The sequence below is a fragment of the Tamandua tetradactyla genome, chromosome 17, assembly GCF_023851605.1.
Source record: "Tamandua tetradactyla isolate mTamTet1 chromosome 17, mTamTet1.pri, whole genome shotgun sequence".
NCBI lineage: Eukaryota > Metazoa > Chordata > Mammalia > Pilosa > Myrmecophagidae > Tamandua > Tamandua tetradactyla.
The window spans coordinates 27,916,806-27,933,752 of record NC_135343.1 but is presented as its reverse complement, the minus strand read 5'-3'; the positions used below and the strand labels follow the sequence as shown (position 1 = coordinate 27,933,752).

The 16,947-nt window shown below is 37.6% G+C and overlaps 1 protein-coding gene and 1 pseudogene across 9 annotated transcripts in view; one reads left to right on the top strand and one right to left on the bottom strand.

Moving 5' to 3' along the window:
• Positions 1 to 542: 542 nt before the first annotated feature.
• LOC143661122 (elongation factor 1-alpha 1 pseudogene) lies at positions 543 to 1,794 on the bottom strand (annotated as a pseudogene).
• Positions 1,795 to 6,384: 4,590 nt separating this feature from the next.
• CCDC88A (coiled-coil and HOOK domain protein 88A) overlaps positions 6,385 to 16,947 on the top strand; it is a 189,428-nt gene continuing 178,865 nt past the window's right edge. For 7 of the 9 annotated variants that reach the window (XM_077134249.1, XM_077134245.1, XM_077134247.1 and 4 more), the window contains exons 1-2: positions 7,203 to 7,377; positions 7,474 to 7,574. In XM_077134249.1, coding sequence (XP_076990364.1) covers positions 7,315 to 7,377; positions 7,474 to 7,574 — 164 coding nt within the window. In that variant the 5' untranslated portion in view covers positions 7,203 to 7,314. The other 2 variants (XM_077134241.1, XM_077134242.1) reach the window with 2 other exon arrangements.

Genomic DNA, 16,947 nt, shown 5'->3' with positions numbered 1-16,947 from the left:
GCTTATAAACATTACAAATTACCTTCTGCTTTTCCATACTAATCAAGTTTGCAACCAACAAACCACTACATTCTAGTAAATACTTAAAACAGCTTAAGTCATGATCCCTCCCCCTTAGAGGTGAAAAAAAAACCCACCTTGATTTCTGTCCTAACAAAACTTTATCCTGAACTATCAAATTTCAGCAGATGGAACACCAGAAATAGGTTGAGAACCTTTTGCCTAAACAATTCAGGGCTGACTTCTCAAAAGAGGATGCAGGTTTCTCATTAAACTTTGTTTTAATGGATTTCAAAATTCTGTGACAGATTTTTGGTCATTGTTTCCATTTACAAAGTACTGATTTTAAAAACTAATAACTTAAAACTGCCACATGAAAACTAATGGTCCACAAAACATTCCTTTCCTGCTGAAGGTTTTGTGATGCATTGTTATCATTAACCAGTCTTTTACTCTTACACTCAAATGGCCAGTTGAGACAATTCTAAGATTGTTCTTCCATCACTGATTAAAACTGGGGTGGCAGGTATTATGGGTAATATTCATGTAGCTGTCTGTCTCATATCACGAACAGCAAAATGACTCAGAGGAGGATAATCAGAGAAACTCTCAACACACATGGGTTTGCCAGGAACCCTATCAATGATGGCAGCATCACCAGATTTCACGAATTTGAGGCCATCTTCCAAGTTCTTGCCAGAACGACAATCAATCTTCTTCAGCTTGGCAAACTTGCAAGCAATGTGAACTGTGTGACAATCTGCACAGGTGCATAACCAGTCCTGATTTGGCCTGGATGGTTCAGGATAATCACCTGATCAGTGAAGCCAGCTGCTTCCATTGGTGGGTCATTTTTGCTGTCATCATCCACATTGCCATAATGAACATCTTCTACAGACACGTTCTTGACGTTGAAGTCCACCTTGTCCCCAGGAAGAGTTTCACTCAGAGCTTCATGGTGCATTTCAACAGAATTGACTTCAGTTATAACCTTTACTGGAGTGAAGGTGACCACTATGCCTGGTTTGAGAATACCAGTGTCCACTAGGCCCACAGGCACAGTACCAATACCACCAATTTTGTAGACATCCTGAAGAGGCAGACACAAGGGCTCATCAGTTGGACAAGTAGGTAGCAGAATGCAATCCAGAGCTTCAAGCAGCATGCTTCCATTGGCATTGCCATCTTTACAAGCGACTTTTCATCCCTTGAACCAAGGCATGTTAGCACTTGGCTCCAGCATGTTGTCACCATTCCAACCAGAAATTGGCACAAATGCTACTGTGTCAGGGTTGTAACCAATTTTCTTAATGTAGGTGCTGACTTCCTTAATGATTTCCTCATATCTCTTCTGACTGTAAGATGGTTAGGTGGAATCCATTTTGTTAACACCAACTATTAGTCGTTTCACACCCAGAGTGTAAGCCAGAAGGGCATGCTCTCGGGTCTGCCCGTTCTTGGATATACCAGCTTCAAATTCACCAACACCAGCAGTAACAATCAGGACAGCACAGTTAGCCTGAGATGTGCCTGTAATCATGTTTTTAATAAAGTCTCTGTTTGTCCTGGGGCATCAATGATGGTCACATAATACTTGCTGGCTTTTAGTTTATCCAAGACCCAGGCATACTTGAAGGACCCCTTTCCCATTTCAGCAGCCTCCTTCTCAAATTTTTCAATGGTTATTTTGTCGATTCCATCACATTTGTAGATCAGATGGCCAGTCATGTTGGACTTTCTTGAATCTATGTGTCCAATAACAACAATGTTGATATGAATCTTTTCATTTCCCATTTTGGCTTAAGATAGAGCAATGGTTTTCATGACATCTGTGTTCTGGCGGCAAACCTGATGCGAAAAAGCCTTGGTCCTCTTTTATAGACTGGGCTGAATATGGAGATGGGTCCTAAGGTCCTAGTTGGGGCAACAGAGTTGGTTTGGCTGCATCTGAATAACTCTTGGAGGCATTGTCTAGCTCTCTTTAGAATGTGGGGACCCTATATACCTCTTTATCTTTGAATTCTAGTTACTGATTCCAGGAATGTGGAAAAAGTCCAGTGCGATATCCTATTATTTACTTCTCTATTTAAGAAGATCAGTCTTAAAGTGGTGTGGTAGAAGACAAAATTTCCTCTTGGATATAATACATTTTAGTTAGTCATGTAAAAGCTGTTGGAGTTGATTTAGACCAACCCTTTCATTGCACAAATGATGAATCTGAGTCCCAAAAAGGGGAAATGTCTTACTCAAGGTCCCACAGCTAGTTAATAGCAGCTGCAGTTCTAGGACCCATCCCTGGAGCCTGCTTTATGCCACACCATGCTGGTTTTTAAAGTTCAGCTGAAATAGCAGGGCAGTTAAGGTTAACCTGAGAATAGGCATCAATATTTCATGATGTTTTTTAGCTTTTAAAGAGAAAAGTGAAAATGCCATAAAGTGTTATGGTTAACATTATGGATTCTAGCATCATCTAAACTTGATTTTGAGTTATATTACCACTATTTAATAGGTGTATAACCTTGGGCAAGTAACTCTTCTTATATAAAATGGAAATAATAACATCTGACTTTCAGGATTATTTTAAGGATTAAAGGAGATAATGATTTGAAAGTGTCCAGCACAGTAGGTGTTTGGTAAGTGAAATAAGATGAAAGAGCATGCATGTGGTCTTGATATACCAGTGACTTGTGTCATAAGGTTACAAGAGTATACACAGTATGGCAGAGTGTTGTTTGGAAACATTCTTGCAGGCCTTAGGAAGTTTATTTCCAAGCATCTCTGACAGCCATTTCTAATAGGATCAGGAAGAAAGATATATTAAATGTCTGGTGCTTTTCCATTTAATTATCACTGTAACTATGGAGTGTAGTGAGGAAAATATCAACATGACCATTTTACAGCTGAGGAAATTGATGTTCAAAGAAGTTAGGCAACCTGTCCAAATTTGATTTCTCTCACACTGTATTTTATTTATCTTAAAATTATGCTGGATAATGAAAACGTGTGTCCTGTATGTTCTCAGGTAAGTTTAAAATCTTGTTCATTAGAGCAAGAGAACTTACAAACCCTTTTGAAGGGTAAGGGCTGAATTCCTTGATGGTATTTCTTTTTAAATTTTCATGAAGTAATGGTGCCATTGTTCATGTTTTCTTTTAATAACTTTATTAAGATAAAAGTTACTTATCATCCAAGTCACTCATTTAAAGTGCACAGTTCAATGGCCTTTATTATATTCAAGGAGTTGAGTATCCATCACCATAATCAACTTAAGAAGAAACCTCACACCCCTTAGCCATCACCCGACCCCCCCACCCCACTGAACTTCCCCCATCTCCGTAGCCCTAGTAGCTCAACTGCCAATCTACTTCCTGTTTCTACGATTTGCCTATTCTGGGCATTTCATATAAATATAATTATGCAATATGTAGTCCTTTGTGACCAGCTTCTTCCATTAAGCATAATGTTTTCCAAGTTCATCTGTGTTATAGCACGTATCAGTACTTTATTCTCTTTTATTGGCAAATATATTCCACCATACCACATTTTATTTTTTCATTCACCAGTTGATGGACACTTGGGTTGTTCACACTTTTTGGCTATTATTAACAATGGGGTCATTCTGTTGCTGTGTTTGTGATACCTTTTACGGTACTAGTTTATGGATGTGGTTAACTTTGTAAATCTGTAGTTTAAAATTTTGTCACCGAGAAGCCTGGTTTAAGGTGAGTTTATCACCTTCTATAGCGTGGACTAAGACACGAGTAGATACAGTTGCTTTCAATTTGTGGGTAGTGCCAAGTATGTGTAACCTGCAAAGGTGAGCCAAGATTAAAATACGCAGGGGAGAATCTCTCTTTAGTGATGCCTGACAGGGACCAGGGTCCATTTCAATCATTTAGCTTCTGATCATAAAGAGAGCTGGACAAGTAACCTAGAACCTAACAAGGTGGGTATGATTTTTCCAAAGTCCTTCCTTGCTGGATTTAACATTTAAAGAAAGGATGCAACTCAAATAAACGACTATAAATTACAAAATAAAATTACCTTGAAGAAATCTTGAGAAATCTCTTCCTTAGAGAAAGCAGGACAGGAAACTTTTGGATTTAATTTTACAGGATGTTGCAATTCAAAGATCATTAAATTGTGTAGAACGTACAATCCCTCTTTTGCCAGACAGAGAAATTTCCTGATTGTACTCTTGAGATATTATAAAGCATTTCTAAGGCTGTTGTTAAACTAGAGAATTGTGAATTGGTAGGTTTTCAAATAAGTTCCTGCAGATCTCAGTCTGATCTAAAGCTTCCTGTTTTTACAATTAACTCCTCATGTTTCTTTGTGGAGTGTGTGTGTGTGTGTGTGTGTGTGTGTGTGTGTGTGTATGTAAAACCTAAAGATAGATCAGGAAGCATCTGGGGCCATCTGGTTCTAGAGGAGAATCCAGATTTCTGAGAGGGGTGGGTACTAATGTAAACTGGGTAAATTATGCTATTTAAATGTGCAGCTCCTGGGCTAATCCTTCAGAAACTACTTACTGAAAATGCTCTTAACCTGTTGTACTTGGTATTAATACTTTATGGGTTTCTCATCAATAAATAAAGCAGGTTAGTCTGTCTTAGGATAAACACCAGTTTAGGCATGAACAATTCCTTCTTGTTTTTGCCAAACTCCTGAGGGACTACAAAGGAAAGTGGACATGACAAGTATTGGGTTGCTCCTGAAAGCAATGTTTCCTTCGTGGTTCCTGCTCTCTGCCTCTGGCATTTCACACGCTAAATAAAGGAATGTGATTAAGAAAGAGCAGAAGGAAAAGAATTGCTAGCAACCAGGATGACCTGAGGCAATGGTAAGGGAAAATGTAAGGAGCTACTCTGTACACCACCTAGCAAAGTGCCATATGTAATTATCTAATGCATCCTAACTTTAATTATGATGATTTTGGAATGATGTTTATTTCTTCACTTCCCAAAGCAAGATCCCTTCTTCTGTATTTGAAGGGAGGTGGGAGAGGTTACATTTCAAGTTTTTCTCTAAAGATTCTTCATGTGGGGGAAGTAATGACAAAAATAACATCAAAAATATGTATTGAACATTTACATTAAGGTGACACTCATTTAACTTATTATTACTCCTGCTTTATAGATGAAGATAATGAAGCACAAGAAAGTGCAGTAACTTGCCTAGGTTCAACAGCTTAGTACTGGAGCCTAGATTTGAACTAGGTAGAAATACACAGAGCCAAGGCTCTGCCTAATTAATTAAGCAATTGTACTGTTTCTTAATTCAGTATTTTATGACCCCTCAAAAATTGCTAATTAAAAACATCACATTAGCATCTCAAAATAGATGTTTATGTAAATATAAACAGCACACATTGTAAAACAATAATTCTTTATTATCTTCTCAAAAGATCATTCTTTTTTTTTTTGTATTCTGTATGGTTGGGGTCACATTTCATTCCTTTTCCACGTGACTGTCTCGTTATTGCAGCACCATTTGTTGAATTTTTTTTTGGGGGGGGGAGTGTATGGGCCAGGAATCAAATATATCCTATTTTATTCCAGAGAAAAGGTCTTTATTCCATCTCCCCCGCCCCAAAATGAGAGGTAACGCTTTATTTTGCTGGGGAACTGTTAAAAGTATGACAGCGCCAGTTGTGCACAGATAGAAATTTATGACTAAATATGTAATGTTTATTTGTCACCCAGCTTGGAAGACTTCCAAATGTTTCCTCTCAGTAGCTTTTGATTTTGTTTGGATTTTTCTTTCAATGGCCAAACAGTCAAGCAATGTCTGAATCATATTCGCTTCAGTCAGGGATTACCAACACACTGAACGAGAGCGTTGGTATTTTAAAATTCTACTACATTTCACATGCAACTTTGAGGAAAAATCATGCTTTAGTAGCTGGATTTAAGAAAAAAAGTGGGAAAAAGTGAACCAAGTTTGTGGCTCAAGTTCTTTTACCATTTGCTGCAGTGAGGAGCTTTGCTATTCTTGTTTTGCTGGAGAAACGCGCTTAACAGATCAAACTGTCTGAAAAAGGTTGTCTGCATCCCTAACGCTTAAAAAAAGGATTTCGTTCTCTTTTCTTCACACATCAAAGAAAGCACGCAGGGAGGAAATAAACCATAATTAGGCATGAGCCAGCGAGCAGACCCCTTCCTCTGCCTTCCCTCACCTCGCCCCCCACCCCCCATCCCCCCACGACCACCCCCACCCCACGCCCGGCACTGGCAACTGTCCTGGGCGCGAGCGAGGCGTCAGCCACCGCAGCAGCTGCAGAGAGCGCGCGCCTGCGCCTGCGCCCGCCGCCAGGATTTGGGCGGCGGCGAGACCAGCCCGGGGGCGCGCCCGCTTGGGAGCGCGCTCATGCAGCGGTTTTCTTCTCCCACAATCCAGAGGCAGCAGCGTGAGAGGGGCGGGGAGTTGGCGGAAGGATATCAGCGCGGAGGGAGTCCGCGCGCTCCCTTTGACGGTGGGCTCGTGGCGCTGGTTGGGAAGCGAGGGGTGGGTGTGATGCGGCACTGCGGTTCTTTGACCGTTACTCCGGCTCCTCCAGAGAGGGCGGAGGAGGAGGCTGCATCGCGGTGGTGGTTTTGTGCCAGAGCATCCCAGAGTGGACTGAAAAGGCTGGCGGGACTCAGGAAGCTGTGGGGTTAGGGAACCCCATTCAAGCCCCCAACCCCCCCAGGAGGGGAAGGGGGCTGAAGGCGAGGCTTGTGGGGTCGGCGGGAGTGCGGCGGAGAGATGGTGTCTGCCCGGGGGGAAGGGGCGAGTCCTGCCTGTCGGTGGTGAGGGTCTGGGGCCAGGGAGGCTCCGCGGGTCCAAGCGGCTCCAGGCGGCTCGGTACCTCTGGTGGGTGGAAAGTGTTGAGTGCAACGCGGAGGTCGAGCCTGGGGGGCACTTGAAATCCTTAACGTGGTATTTCATTTAGCCCACGTTGGTGTTAGATGACTGGGGGTAGTTTCGCTCGTTTGCAGGAGCTGGGCTACCTTGACGGGCTTTTTGTCTGGCTGCTCCAGCCACCTTTCCCTTCCTCCTCCAGATGCCTTTTCTCTGCCCCTCTTCGCCCGGTACAGACATTTCCAGCATAGCCTGCCATTCGTGGCGGCTGTCGAAGCCACTTCTCGTGCTTTCGGCCCGTTTTCCTCTGGGTTGTTTTTTGAGGAGGGAGAGCTTTACCCCCTCCACAATGGGTTTTTCCTCCCATGCGGAAATGGACTTTCATTGATTTCTACTTCTTCAACGTTTAGTGGCCAGTTCCCTGAGCGTATTTTTGTGGTCGTTCCTTATTTCAAATACATAATCTATAAAATGGAGAACGAAATTTTTACTCCCCTCCTGGAGCAGTTCATGACCAGTCCCTTGGTCACTTGGGTAAGTGGAGTGTCCTTTATTCTATATTTTGCTGCATTATTTGTGGCCGCAGAGATGGAGGTGGGCGTTCGTGTCGAGATGATCTCTCTTTTCTAGGTTAAAACGTTTGGACCTCTGGCTGCAGGAAATGGGACCAACCTGGACGAATATGTGGCTTTGGTGGATGGGGTATTCTTGAACCAGGTCATGCTTCAAATGTAAGTTTTAAAAATTTCTTTTCCAGATAAGTTTCATTCTTAAAAAAACAGCCTAGAGACTTTATGTCTTCAAAACCTCCCCAGCGCCCCCACTTTTTTTTTTTTTGCTAGAGAAGTCCAGGTGGTTCAAGAATTGGACCTTGAAAAGGGTGATAATCTTACATTCTAGCCCATTTATCACAGCCCAGTAATTATACCTGTTAACAATTGTGGAATTTGAATTTTTCATTCTGCGTACCGTGTATTGTCATTTATTGTCTTTAGTGATGTGAAATTCAAACCAGATTGTGTCCTCTTTGATGGTTTGGTTAAAAAAAGAAAGAGCGTGAAGGAGGGGAATCTAGTTTTCTAAAGGGAAAAAAGTCTTTCCTGTGCAGTTATGTGCATTTGATGCAGAAATGTTTATCAACCTTTGTGTCTAAAAATAAATGGCTCAAATTTGAAACTGGTGAAGTAATAGATTTCAGAAGAGAGAATTTTAAACAATAGTTCTGATTGGTAAGGAGGACTGTTGCTCTAGCAAGTAACTTAAATGCCTGTTAAAACTAGTCTGGTTAATGATTTATTTTGTTTGTTATTACACTGTTTAATATTTTGGTAGTAATTTTAAGATATTCTCAGAGGTTTGAAATGTAGGTAACTGAAGTCTTGATGACAGATGATTCAGTAGACTTTTATAATTTATACTATTGGATTTGTATTAAGTAGGAAATTGTTTTTGAGATGAGAATCTAATATTGAAATATTGATAATTGTATCAGTGAAATGAAAAGTCCATTTTCGTTATTTTAGGTATTGTAACGTGTATGAGTTCTTAGTACTTCAGTATAGGTTATCAAATTCTGAATATTACTGATATACTCAAAATAGTGTGTATTTAACCTTGTTTCTCCTGAGTAAAATCTGATTGTGAATCATTTGGAACTTCTGATTTCAAAATTATCTTTATATATGGTGAGCTTTTAGTGCTTTATTAGTAAATATTTTTTGCTAGAGAATAAGTTATGCTGCTTTGCTCTAATGATACTATGTGTAAAATTTCAATTCTTTATTTTATTGGAAAATATTTGTGTTTAGATTTTTCTGTTTAATGGAGGGCAGAAGTCAAATCTGTAAATAACTGTTCGAGTGATACCCTCTAAGTCTATGCCCAAAGAGATTTATATGTTGTTTTCATGTATGTGTTTTTTCTCCATGGAAATATTATACTACTGTCTACTTTCCAAAGCATTTTATTTGTATAAATAAATTTGAGGAAATGTATATGTTATTTAAATGTGTATATGTTTTTATTCTCTAAGAAAGAAAAGAGGAATGTAAAAATTAATTCTTTCCAGGAATAGTAAATATTTTTGGCTGCTGTCCCGTGGAACTGTTTTTTTTTTTCTTTGAACTTTCCTACTGTGTCCTAAACAAGATGGTATAACAATGAAATTGACCTCTGTTTTGGGGAAAACACATCATGGGAAGGGTAGCCACTACAGTAGATACTCAGACCTTGTCCTCTGTTCCTCTTCACTTGACTGTTTTTAAACCCCGAATTTTGAAGTTTGTGCTGAACACTAAAAAATAGATGTGCTCACAAAAATAGGAAAATATATTACTTTAGTTTTCCACTTTAATGTTTTTTATTGGAATGATTCTTTTTTTCAAAATATATTTAGATATTTTGTGTCCTGAATAGTTATCAGTGGTTCTAAAAACAGGCATTTTAGCTTGTTTTCCACTTTTAGTAGTTTTTTACTTTTTAAAAAATGTATATTTTGTAAATAACAGTGGTTGCTGAGTTGTATTTTTGAGAGCACTATCTCCTTCCCAGATCTCAAATCTGCTTCTGTGTTTTCAGTTCCACCTCTCAGTTTCTTTTATGTTTTTTCAATGTCCTAATTCTGCTCTGGATGACCTATATTAATTAAAGGGGAAAAAAATAAAAAAGGAAAAAGTACATTTCTACTTTTGAGTGTGTGAATAATTTGTTCAGATATGATCACAAATTTAATGAATTATTTACTGATATGGTAACAAAATATACGTTTTCAAAAGTTATGTTTTGTTTTACATAAATCATTTAGGATTTTAGTGAAAAACTTTACTAATATTTGATTTAATGTATATATATTTTCTTAGAGTGTTGGTTGGAAATCTGTACTCTAAATTACATTTGGTTATAGAATATGTAAATGAAAATCCTTTTTAAATGAAGCTGTTTATATGTTTTTCTTCTTGTTTCTTGTGCGTGGAGTTTGTTGAGCCTCTTAGATCTATTGGTTTGTACATTTTATCAGATTTGTGATTCTTTGGCCATTTCTTCAAATACTATTTTTTTGGCCCCTTCCACTCTTTGAGGACTCTAGTTATATATATATTAAGCTGCTTGATGTTGTCTAAAAACTCACTGATGCTCTGATCAAATTTTTTCAGTATTTTTTTTTTTTCATTTTGGATAATCTTTTGCTGTATCTTCATGTTCTGTTACTGTTTCTTCAAGTTCATTAATTTTCTCTTTTCCAGTATTTAATCTGCCATTGTTAATCCCATCCAACCTATCTTTGGTGTCAGACTTGGTTTTATCTCTAGAAATTCAGTCTTTTTTGTGTCTTCCATACTCTGTCTTTTCTTTAACTTCTTGAACATCTGAAATACAATTATAATAACTGGGTTAATGTCCTTGTCTAAGCATTCTACATCTGTATCATTTCTGGGTCAGTTTAAATTCATTGATTTTTCCTATTATGGATTGTGTTTTCCTGCTTTGCATATCTGATAATTTTTTATTAGATGCCAGACATTTGAGACTTTACATTGTTGTTGGGTCCTGTATATTTTTGTATTCCTGTAAATATTCTTGAGTTTTGTTGTAGGATGCAGTTAATTAATTTACTTGGAAACAGTTTGAGCTTTTTCGTTCTTTTTGGTTTTGTTGGACAATACCAGGACAGTGTTAAGTTTGGCACTAGTTTTGTCTTGCTTTTGAGGCAGAACCCTTCTAAGTACTCTGGCAGGTGGAAACAGGAATATTTCTGGCCCTGGGTTAGCTCTGTGTGTTGTTCCTCAGATCCTTTTTGATGGTTCTTTCCCAGTCCTTGGATAGTTACCTCACACTTGTATACTGATAAGTACTCAGTTGAAGACCCAAAGGATACCATCTGGAGATCTCTGGATCTTTCTCTATGTAGTTCTCTACTCTGAGGTACTCTACCTTGCATACTTAGCCCTTCCCACTCAGTTCTGCCTTTTCAGCTCAAGGAGACTACTGTACTCTGTCTGGATTTCCCCTCCTTGTCTGTGGCCTGGAAATTCTTTCAAGCCAGTAAACCGGAGCAATTGTAAGGCTCACCTTGTTTGTTTCCATCTAACAGGGAATACTGTCCTGTGTTGTCTGATGTCCACTGTCTTGAAAAATATTCATATATTGTCTTTTTCTTTCCAGTTGTTTCATGTAGGAGGATCCCTGTTACTCCACTATGGCCAGAAATGAAAATCTATTTATATACTTTTTATTACTTTTTTTTTGCCCTGCTAGTCTTGTACTACTGCTTTCAGAATTGACACAAAATTTTCTTATGGAGCTTTTCTATAGAATTTTTTTTCATCTGAAGTGTTATTAAGAATAAGAATATCAATGAATTTAGTGATCAGTATTACCCTTTTGGTCCAGAATCTGAAAGTAAAGAGTTGGGCTTCTTGACACTGTTTACTGACTCTGCTTTATAATATCTGAGTCTGTTTCTGACTTGGTATTCACTGAATTCAGAGATGAATCCCGAATTTCATTAAGCAGCTCCTTGAATCGAAGAATCTCATTAATGGCTTGTGACATGGCATTAGTCTTCTTTTAACTAATGGGAAAGGGAAACTATTTAGAGATCTGGAATGATGGTTCAGCTCTTCTGCATGCTGCAGGGCATTTTCCAACTTCAAGCAAATGAAATCTTTTTTTCTCAGTGCAGTTGTTAGACATATGGCTTGGTGATAGTGAAGTAGAAATAATAATTTTTCTGTTTTAGTAGGCATTCAATTCTGAAATCAAAAAAGTACTGTGGGTTTTTAAGGAATTTGTGACATTGTAGTTAATTTCATAATCCAAATGATTAAAAAGTGTACTAATCATTTTACCTAAAACAGTTAGAAATATGGATCTTACTGTTTTAAATACTGAGATAATTGTTAATAGTATGCAAATAATATTTGGAATTATGCTTTATAATTCAACCCCATCAGATACCTATAGAAATCTGTGCTTGAATTAGTTAGTAATTGTGATGTACTTGTTATGGCTTTCTTCTTTTGTAATCTTGAGTTTAACTATGAAAATTCTTTTTAATTTTTAATTAAATCCTTGACACATGGTCATCTAACTTCTGCTTAAATAGTTCCTGAAAGTGCACTCAGAGGAGCCATTTATCTAATAGAGGAAGTTGACTGAGAAATGTTCTTTTGTCCTGTCAGTGCTGAAGATTTCAAAAGTAGATTGGGCTAACTCTGTGCCTCGGTAATATCCCTAAAATGACCTATGAATATATAGGCTTTCTTACCAAGTGTGGCTTATTCAGCTTTTCTCATTTGGCATAGTATTTGTTTTTATTTATTGCAACTTTTAAAAAACACCCACAATATAGTTGGAGTTGCTAACTTACTAAATTCTGTTGATTTGCTGCCTAAATATTTCTTAGTTGTGTTCCTGACTTTTGGTTTAATACATTATTCCCTGACTGGTCTTACCTATGGGCTTGCCCATTTTCAAATTGTCTTACCATCTGTGGTCATATGAAACATTCAGAAACACAGATTATATCATGTCACTCCTCTTTAAAATGCTTCAATAGCTTTCCACTGCCTTTGGAATGAACACTTTGCTTAAAGGTCCAGACCCTTTGTGATCTGCTACCAGCTGCTCTAACTCACCTTTGCATGATGCCATTCCTCAGTGCATTGCCTAAGATTGAGTGAACTTGTAGTTTTTAAAACAAAGCTTTGTTCTCATATCTCTGCATTTCTTTCACTCCTCCCTTCCCTGGAGTACATTCCCACCTCTTTGCTATATTGCTTTGTTTAACTGACTCCTACTTACCCTTCAGAATTACTCCTCTGTGATTCTTTGGCTCATCCTAGCCTGAGTACTCCTCCTTATGCTTCTTTAGGACCATATGTGTACTTTGGTAGTAGTATCTATCTCAGTGTTTTGCAGTTCTTAGTTGGATTGTCTCTGCTGACTAGCTTGTAAGTTTCTTGAAGCCAGGGGCTACATCTTTCATCTCTGTCTTCTTAAAATAGTGCTTGACATGCAGTAAGTCTTGATAGACTTCTGATGAATGAATGAATGAATGAATAGGGTATGGAGTAAAGTGGAATGAATTTGGCCTTTGTGTCAAACAAACTTTGGTTCAGTTAGCTAACTGTGCTGCTTATTAGATGTGCGTGACCTTAAACAGTTTACTTAACAATTTACTCCAAATCTTAGTTTCTCCATCTGTAAAATGGGAGGCTTAATGTTTGTTCTATCGCAGGAGGTTGGGGAGGTGATAAGATTAGACATAATCTCTACTAAGACAGGGGCAGTATCTTTCTGTTTTGTAGACCACTCTATTTCCAGTGCTGGTTGTAACCTCTCAGTTACCTCACTTAGAAACCAGGGATAAAAAGAGAATTAACAGGGTGATTATGAAAATCAAATAGGATAATTTGTGTACAATGCCTAGCATATATTAAGTATTCAATACATGTTAGCTGTTGATATCCTTATTCATAAGTATTTTCCCCTAGACTGCCCTTCCTCCTTTCTTTGCTTTGCAAATTCCTATTCATCTTTTTTTTTTTTTACACGGACAGGCACGGAAAATTGAACCCAGGTCTCCGGCATGGCAGGCAAGAACTCTGTCTGCTGAGCCACCGTGACCTGCCCACTACTCGTCTTTTAACACCCTGTGAAGTATGTTGGCAGAGTTACTTGCTCTCTCCCCAAGAATCACATTTTTACCAAATTGTTAAAGTGCTACTACCTCTACTAGATTGTTAGCTTGAGGCTCGATATTTTTGTCTTACACATCACCAGTGCTTAGCATAATTCCTGGCATTTAGTAAGTTCTTAATAAATGGTAAAGGAATGAATAAAGCCATTCTATAATTAATTACTACAACCCTCTAGTTTTAGTCTTGTAGAGATTAGTTTGTGTTTTAAAGTTTGTCTTACTTCCTTTTCTCCTTTTCTTTTGTTATCTGTCCCCTTATTTGTTTCAATTACCTTAACTGAGTATTTTCCTTACCTATATTATGTCTCCCTTGAGGTGAGGTGGTAAGAATTTCATGTCATGGTAAATGGTTTTGTATGGTATTAGAAATAAGCAATATTGACAGTTTGGTTTCCAGTAACTTTAAATATGTAAAGGTTATAAACCAGGCTAACAAATTGTTTACACATTCTGTCCTTTTATCTTGATAAGTGTATCTTCATAATGACTTGAAAGGAGGGTTCAGATTTAGAATTTTTGTAACTTAGAATTTATAAACTCAGTTTCACTCCAGAATGTGTTAGTCCAACCCTCTTCCCCAGTTCTTTGCTGTCTGTGGATATCCCAGCATCCCTAAGGTCCAAGCTTTGGTACTCTGTCCCCCAAACAACTGCTTCTTGGCCCAAGGGTGTGGTGTACACATGTGTAGCATAGTCTACCCTCTGGAGGACAGACCTGGGAAGAGGCCTTGGATACCATGCTAAGGCTATTGAATTTTTTCCTGTAGAGTAGTGTTTCTCACTATTCATTGGCTGCAGATAATCTTGGGAGGTCTGTGATTATTGTAGGAATTTCATTTTTTGTGTTTTCATTTCAATAATCTAAATTTTCCCCCAGAGATAATTATGACAAAATTTTCTTGCAGCGATAATTCACAATTGAAATACAGATTGTTTCATCTGTGATTTCCCATAATAATCCTATACTGCTTTTCAAGTAGATAAGATAATGACACCTTTTAAAGAAACAGAATTATCAAGGACATCTGGGGATCGGTCTATAGATATCTTAGGAGTCCATGAACCCAGTTTGAGAAAGTAACTTTAAGAAACTAGATTTGTGTATTAAAAAAAAATCTTTCAATTGTGAATTAACTTGGTTACCAGCTTCACGGAGGATGGGTGAGAGACATGAGTTTGAATAACTACCAAGTTTTTTACTTGGATAAAGAGTAGATAGACAGTGCCTTTAATCAGTAGGACATTACAGGAGGATAAAAGACTAAGAGGAGGGAAAAAGTAGAAAATATGTTATTAATTCAGTTTGGAATGTAGAGTGAACATTGGGGTATGTCTTAGGGACAGGTCTGAACTCAAGAGGAAGGTCTAGAAGAGAGCTAGAGGAATTAAGTTTGTAATAGAATTTAAGGACATGGGCATTAGAAAAAATACAGAAGAGGGTCAGTGACAGATCCTAGGAAACAACAGTATTTAAAAGGCTGGAAGATTTGACAAAAGTGGAAAAATTTTACAAGGCTGCTGGGAGGAAATGATAAAGGGAATCAGTTGAAGATGAATACAGATATTGTCATGCAGTGTTGATGGTTTATTTGAGATTTGGAAACATTTGTAGTGTAGCCCATTAGCATGGTTGAGTAAAAGCTGACAAACAGATACATAGGGTTTATTCAGATTTGAAGCTTTGGTTAGTAGATATGGGGTGGAAGATAACATACTAGAAATCCTTAAGTGTTTGGTTAAAATGAATAGAATAGGAGCATTTAAAGTTGGGAGGAAAGCAAGAACCATCAGGAGTAAACTGACATACTGGAGATTGCAATAAATAATGAGGGAGTAAGAGACGGTAGAAAGGAGAGGAGATTGAGGTCAGAAGAGACTTTCAGAATTTGAAAATCTGGGGATTGTGCAGTTCTGAACGGTGATTAGAGCCAAGATTTAGACTATGCTAGAGGGTGGATAGAACGGAGTAGAGTGAAGGTAACTAAGGTTGAGAAGGAGCTTCCTGATGCCTTCAGAAGCTATAATCTCTTTAATACCATTAGGGTAGAAATGAATATTTTGGATTAAAATTGAAAATTGGGCAATTACAGAATAAATAGCTAATGTTCACAGTACTATAATTAAAGAGTAATAATGAGAAAGGAAGAAAACTTGTAATTGTTTGTCACTTTTATATTAACTTAATCTTTGTGTTAAAAATCAAACTTTGTGAAATGTATCAATAGTATTCCTGAAATTTTTTTTTGGGTGATGGTCTGGAAATTGAACCTGGGTCTCTGATGTGGAAGGTCAGCATTCTACCACTGAACCACCCATGCACCCCTAGGAAATTTTTTTTTTTGAAGTGTGTTCTTCATGTCCTACGTTCCTGGTGAAGGCTAGAAAAAAAAATTCAAATTTTACACTATTATTGACAACATGAAGATTTCTTTTTCCTTTATGGTGAGGTAACAGGAACATGGTTTAATTTTAGGTGTTGGATCCTAGCCCTTGATTAAGGACCTATGAAATTGTGGAGGATAAGAAATTGTAGAGAAAGACCAATGGAGATAAAATACCAATCCATTTTTACCAGGACTGGTTAAAAAAGGATGAACTACAATAAGGTCTCAGTTAACTTGAATATTCAGAGAGAATTTCAAGTATGAATTTTCCCATATTTGAAGATGAATTACTTTTTTCCAGCTTTTTATTTAAAATCTTTCTGAATGGATTAGAATAAATTTTCATTTTAGTAAATTGGAATTATACATGTGATGATTCAGGATATTGTAGAAGTATCTCATTTAATTGTTTTAAACTTAACTATTTGTGTTAAGTATTGACAATATATACTGACTAAGATGAATCTATAGTGAATGGTAGATGTGCTGTCGTTTTTATTTGAATGTATGCAGATATTAGAGAGCAAATTTCTGGTTATAAGTTTGTTCATTTATTACTTAAAAATTTGTCTGGTTTTTTTTTATGTTTCTTCTAAGTGAGTGAGTGTGTTTATGTGTGGGGGATTGTGTGTGCATATGTTTTGGGGAAGGACGTTAGTATAGGAAGCCAACTATTGAGAAGTTTTGTTCTGCCTTTGGAGGTATAGATAATCACAGAAACGTGGAAAAGTTAGATTTGATTTATCTCTTGAAGAAGATGGTTGGACTTGGGTAGCTATAGACAAGAGGATATTTCAGGCTAAAAAAGCAGTTTTGGAAAAAAAAAAGCAGTGTGTGTGTTATTTGAGAGGGTTAAGGACACTATCTAGGGTAGTTTAAAGCTGTATGTAGCCCAGAAAAACTTGTTTTTAAATTTAATCCTTTCTTGTGGATATGAATCCATTGTTAATTAGGACCTTTTGATGAGGCTATTTCAGTTAAAGTGTGACCTGCTTCAATCTGAATAGTTCTTAATCCTGTT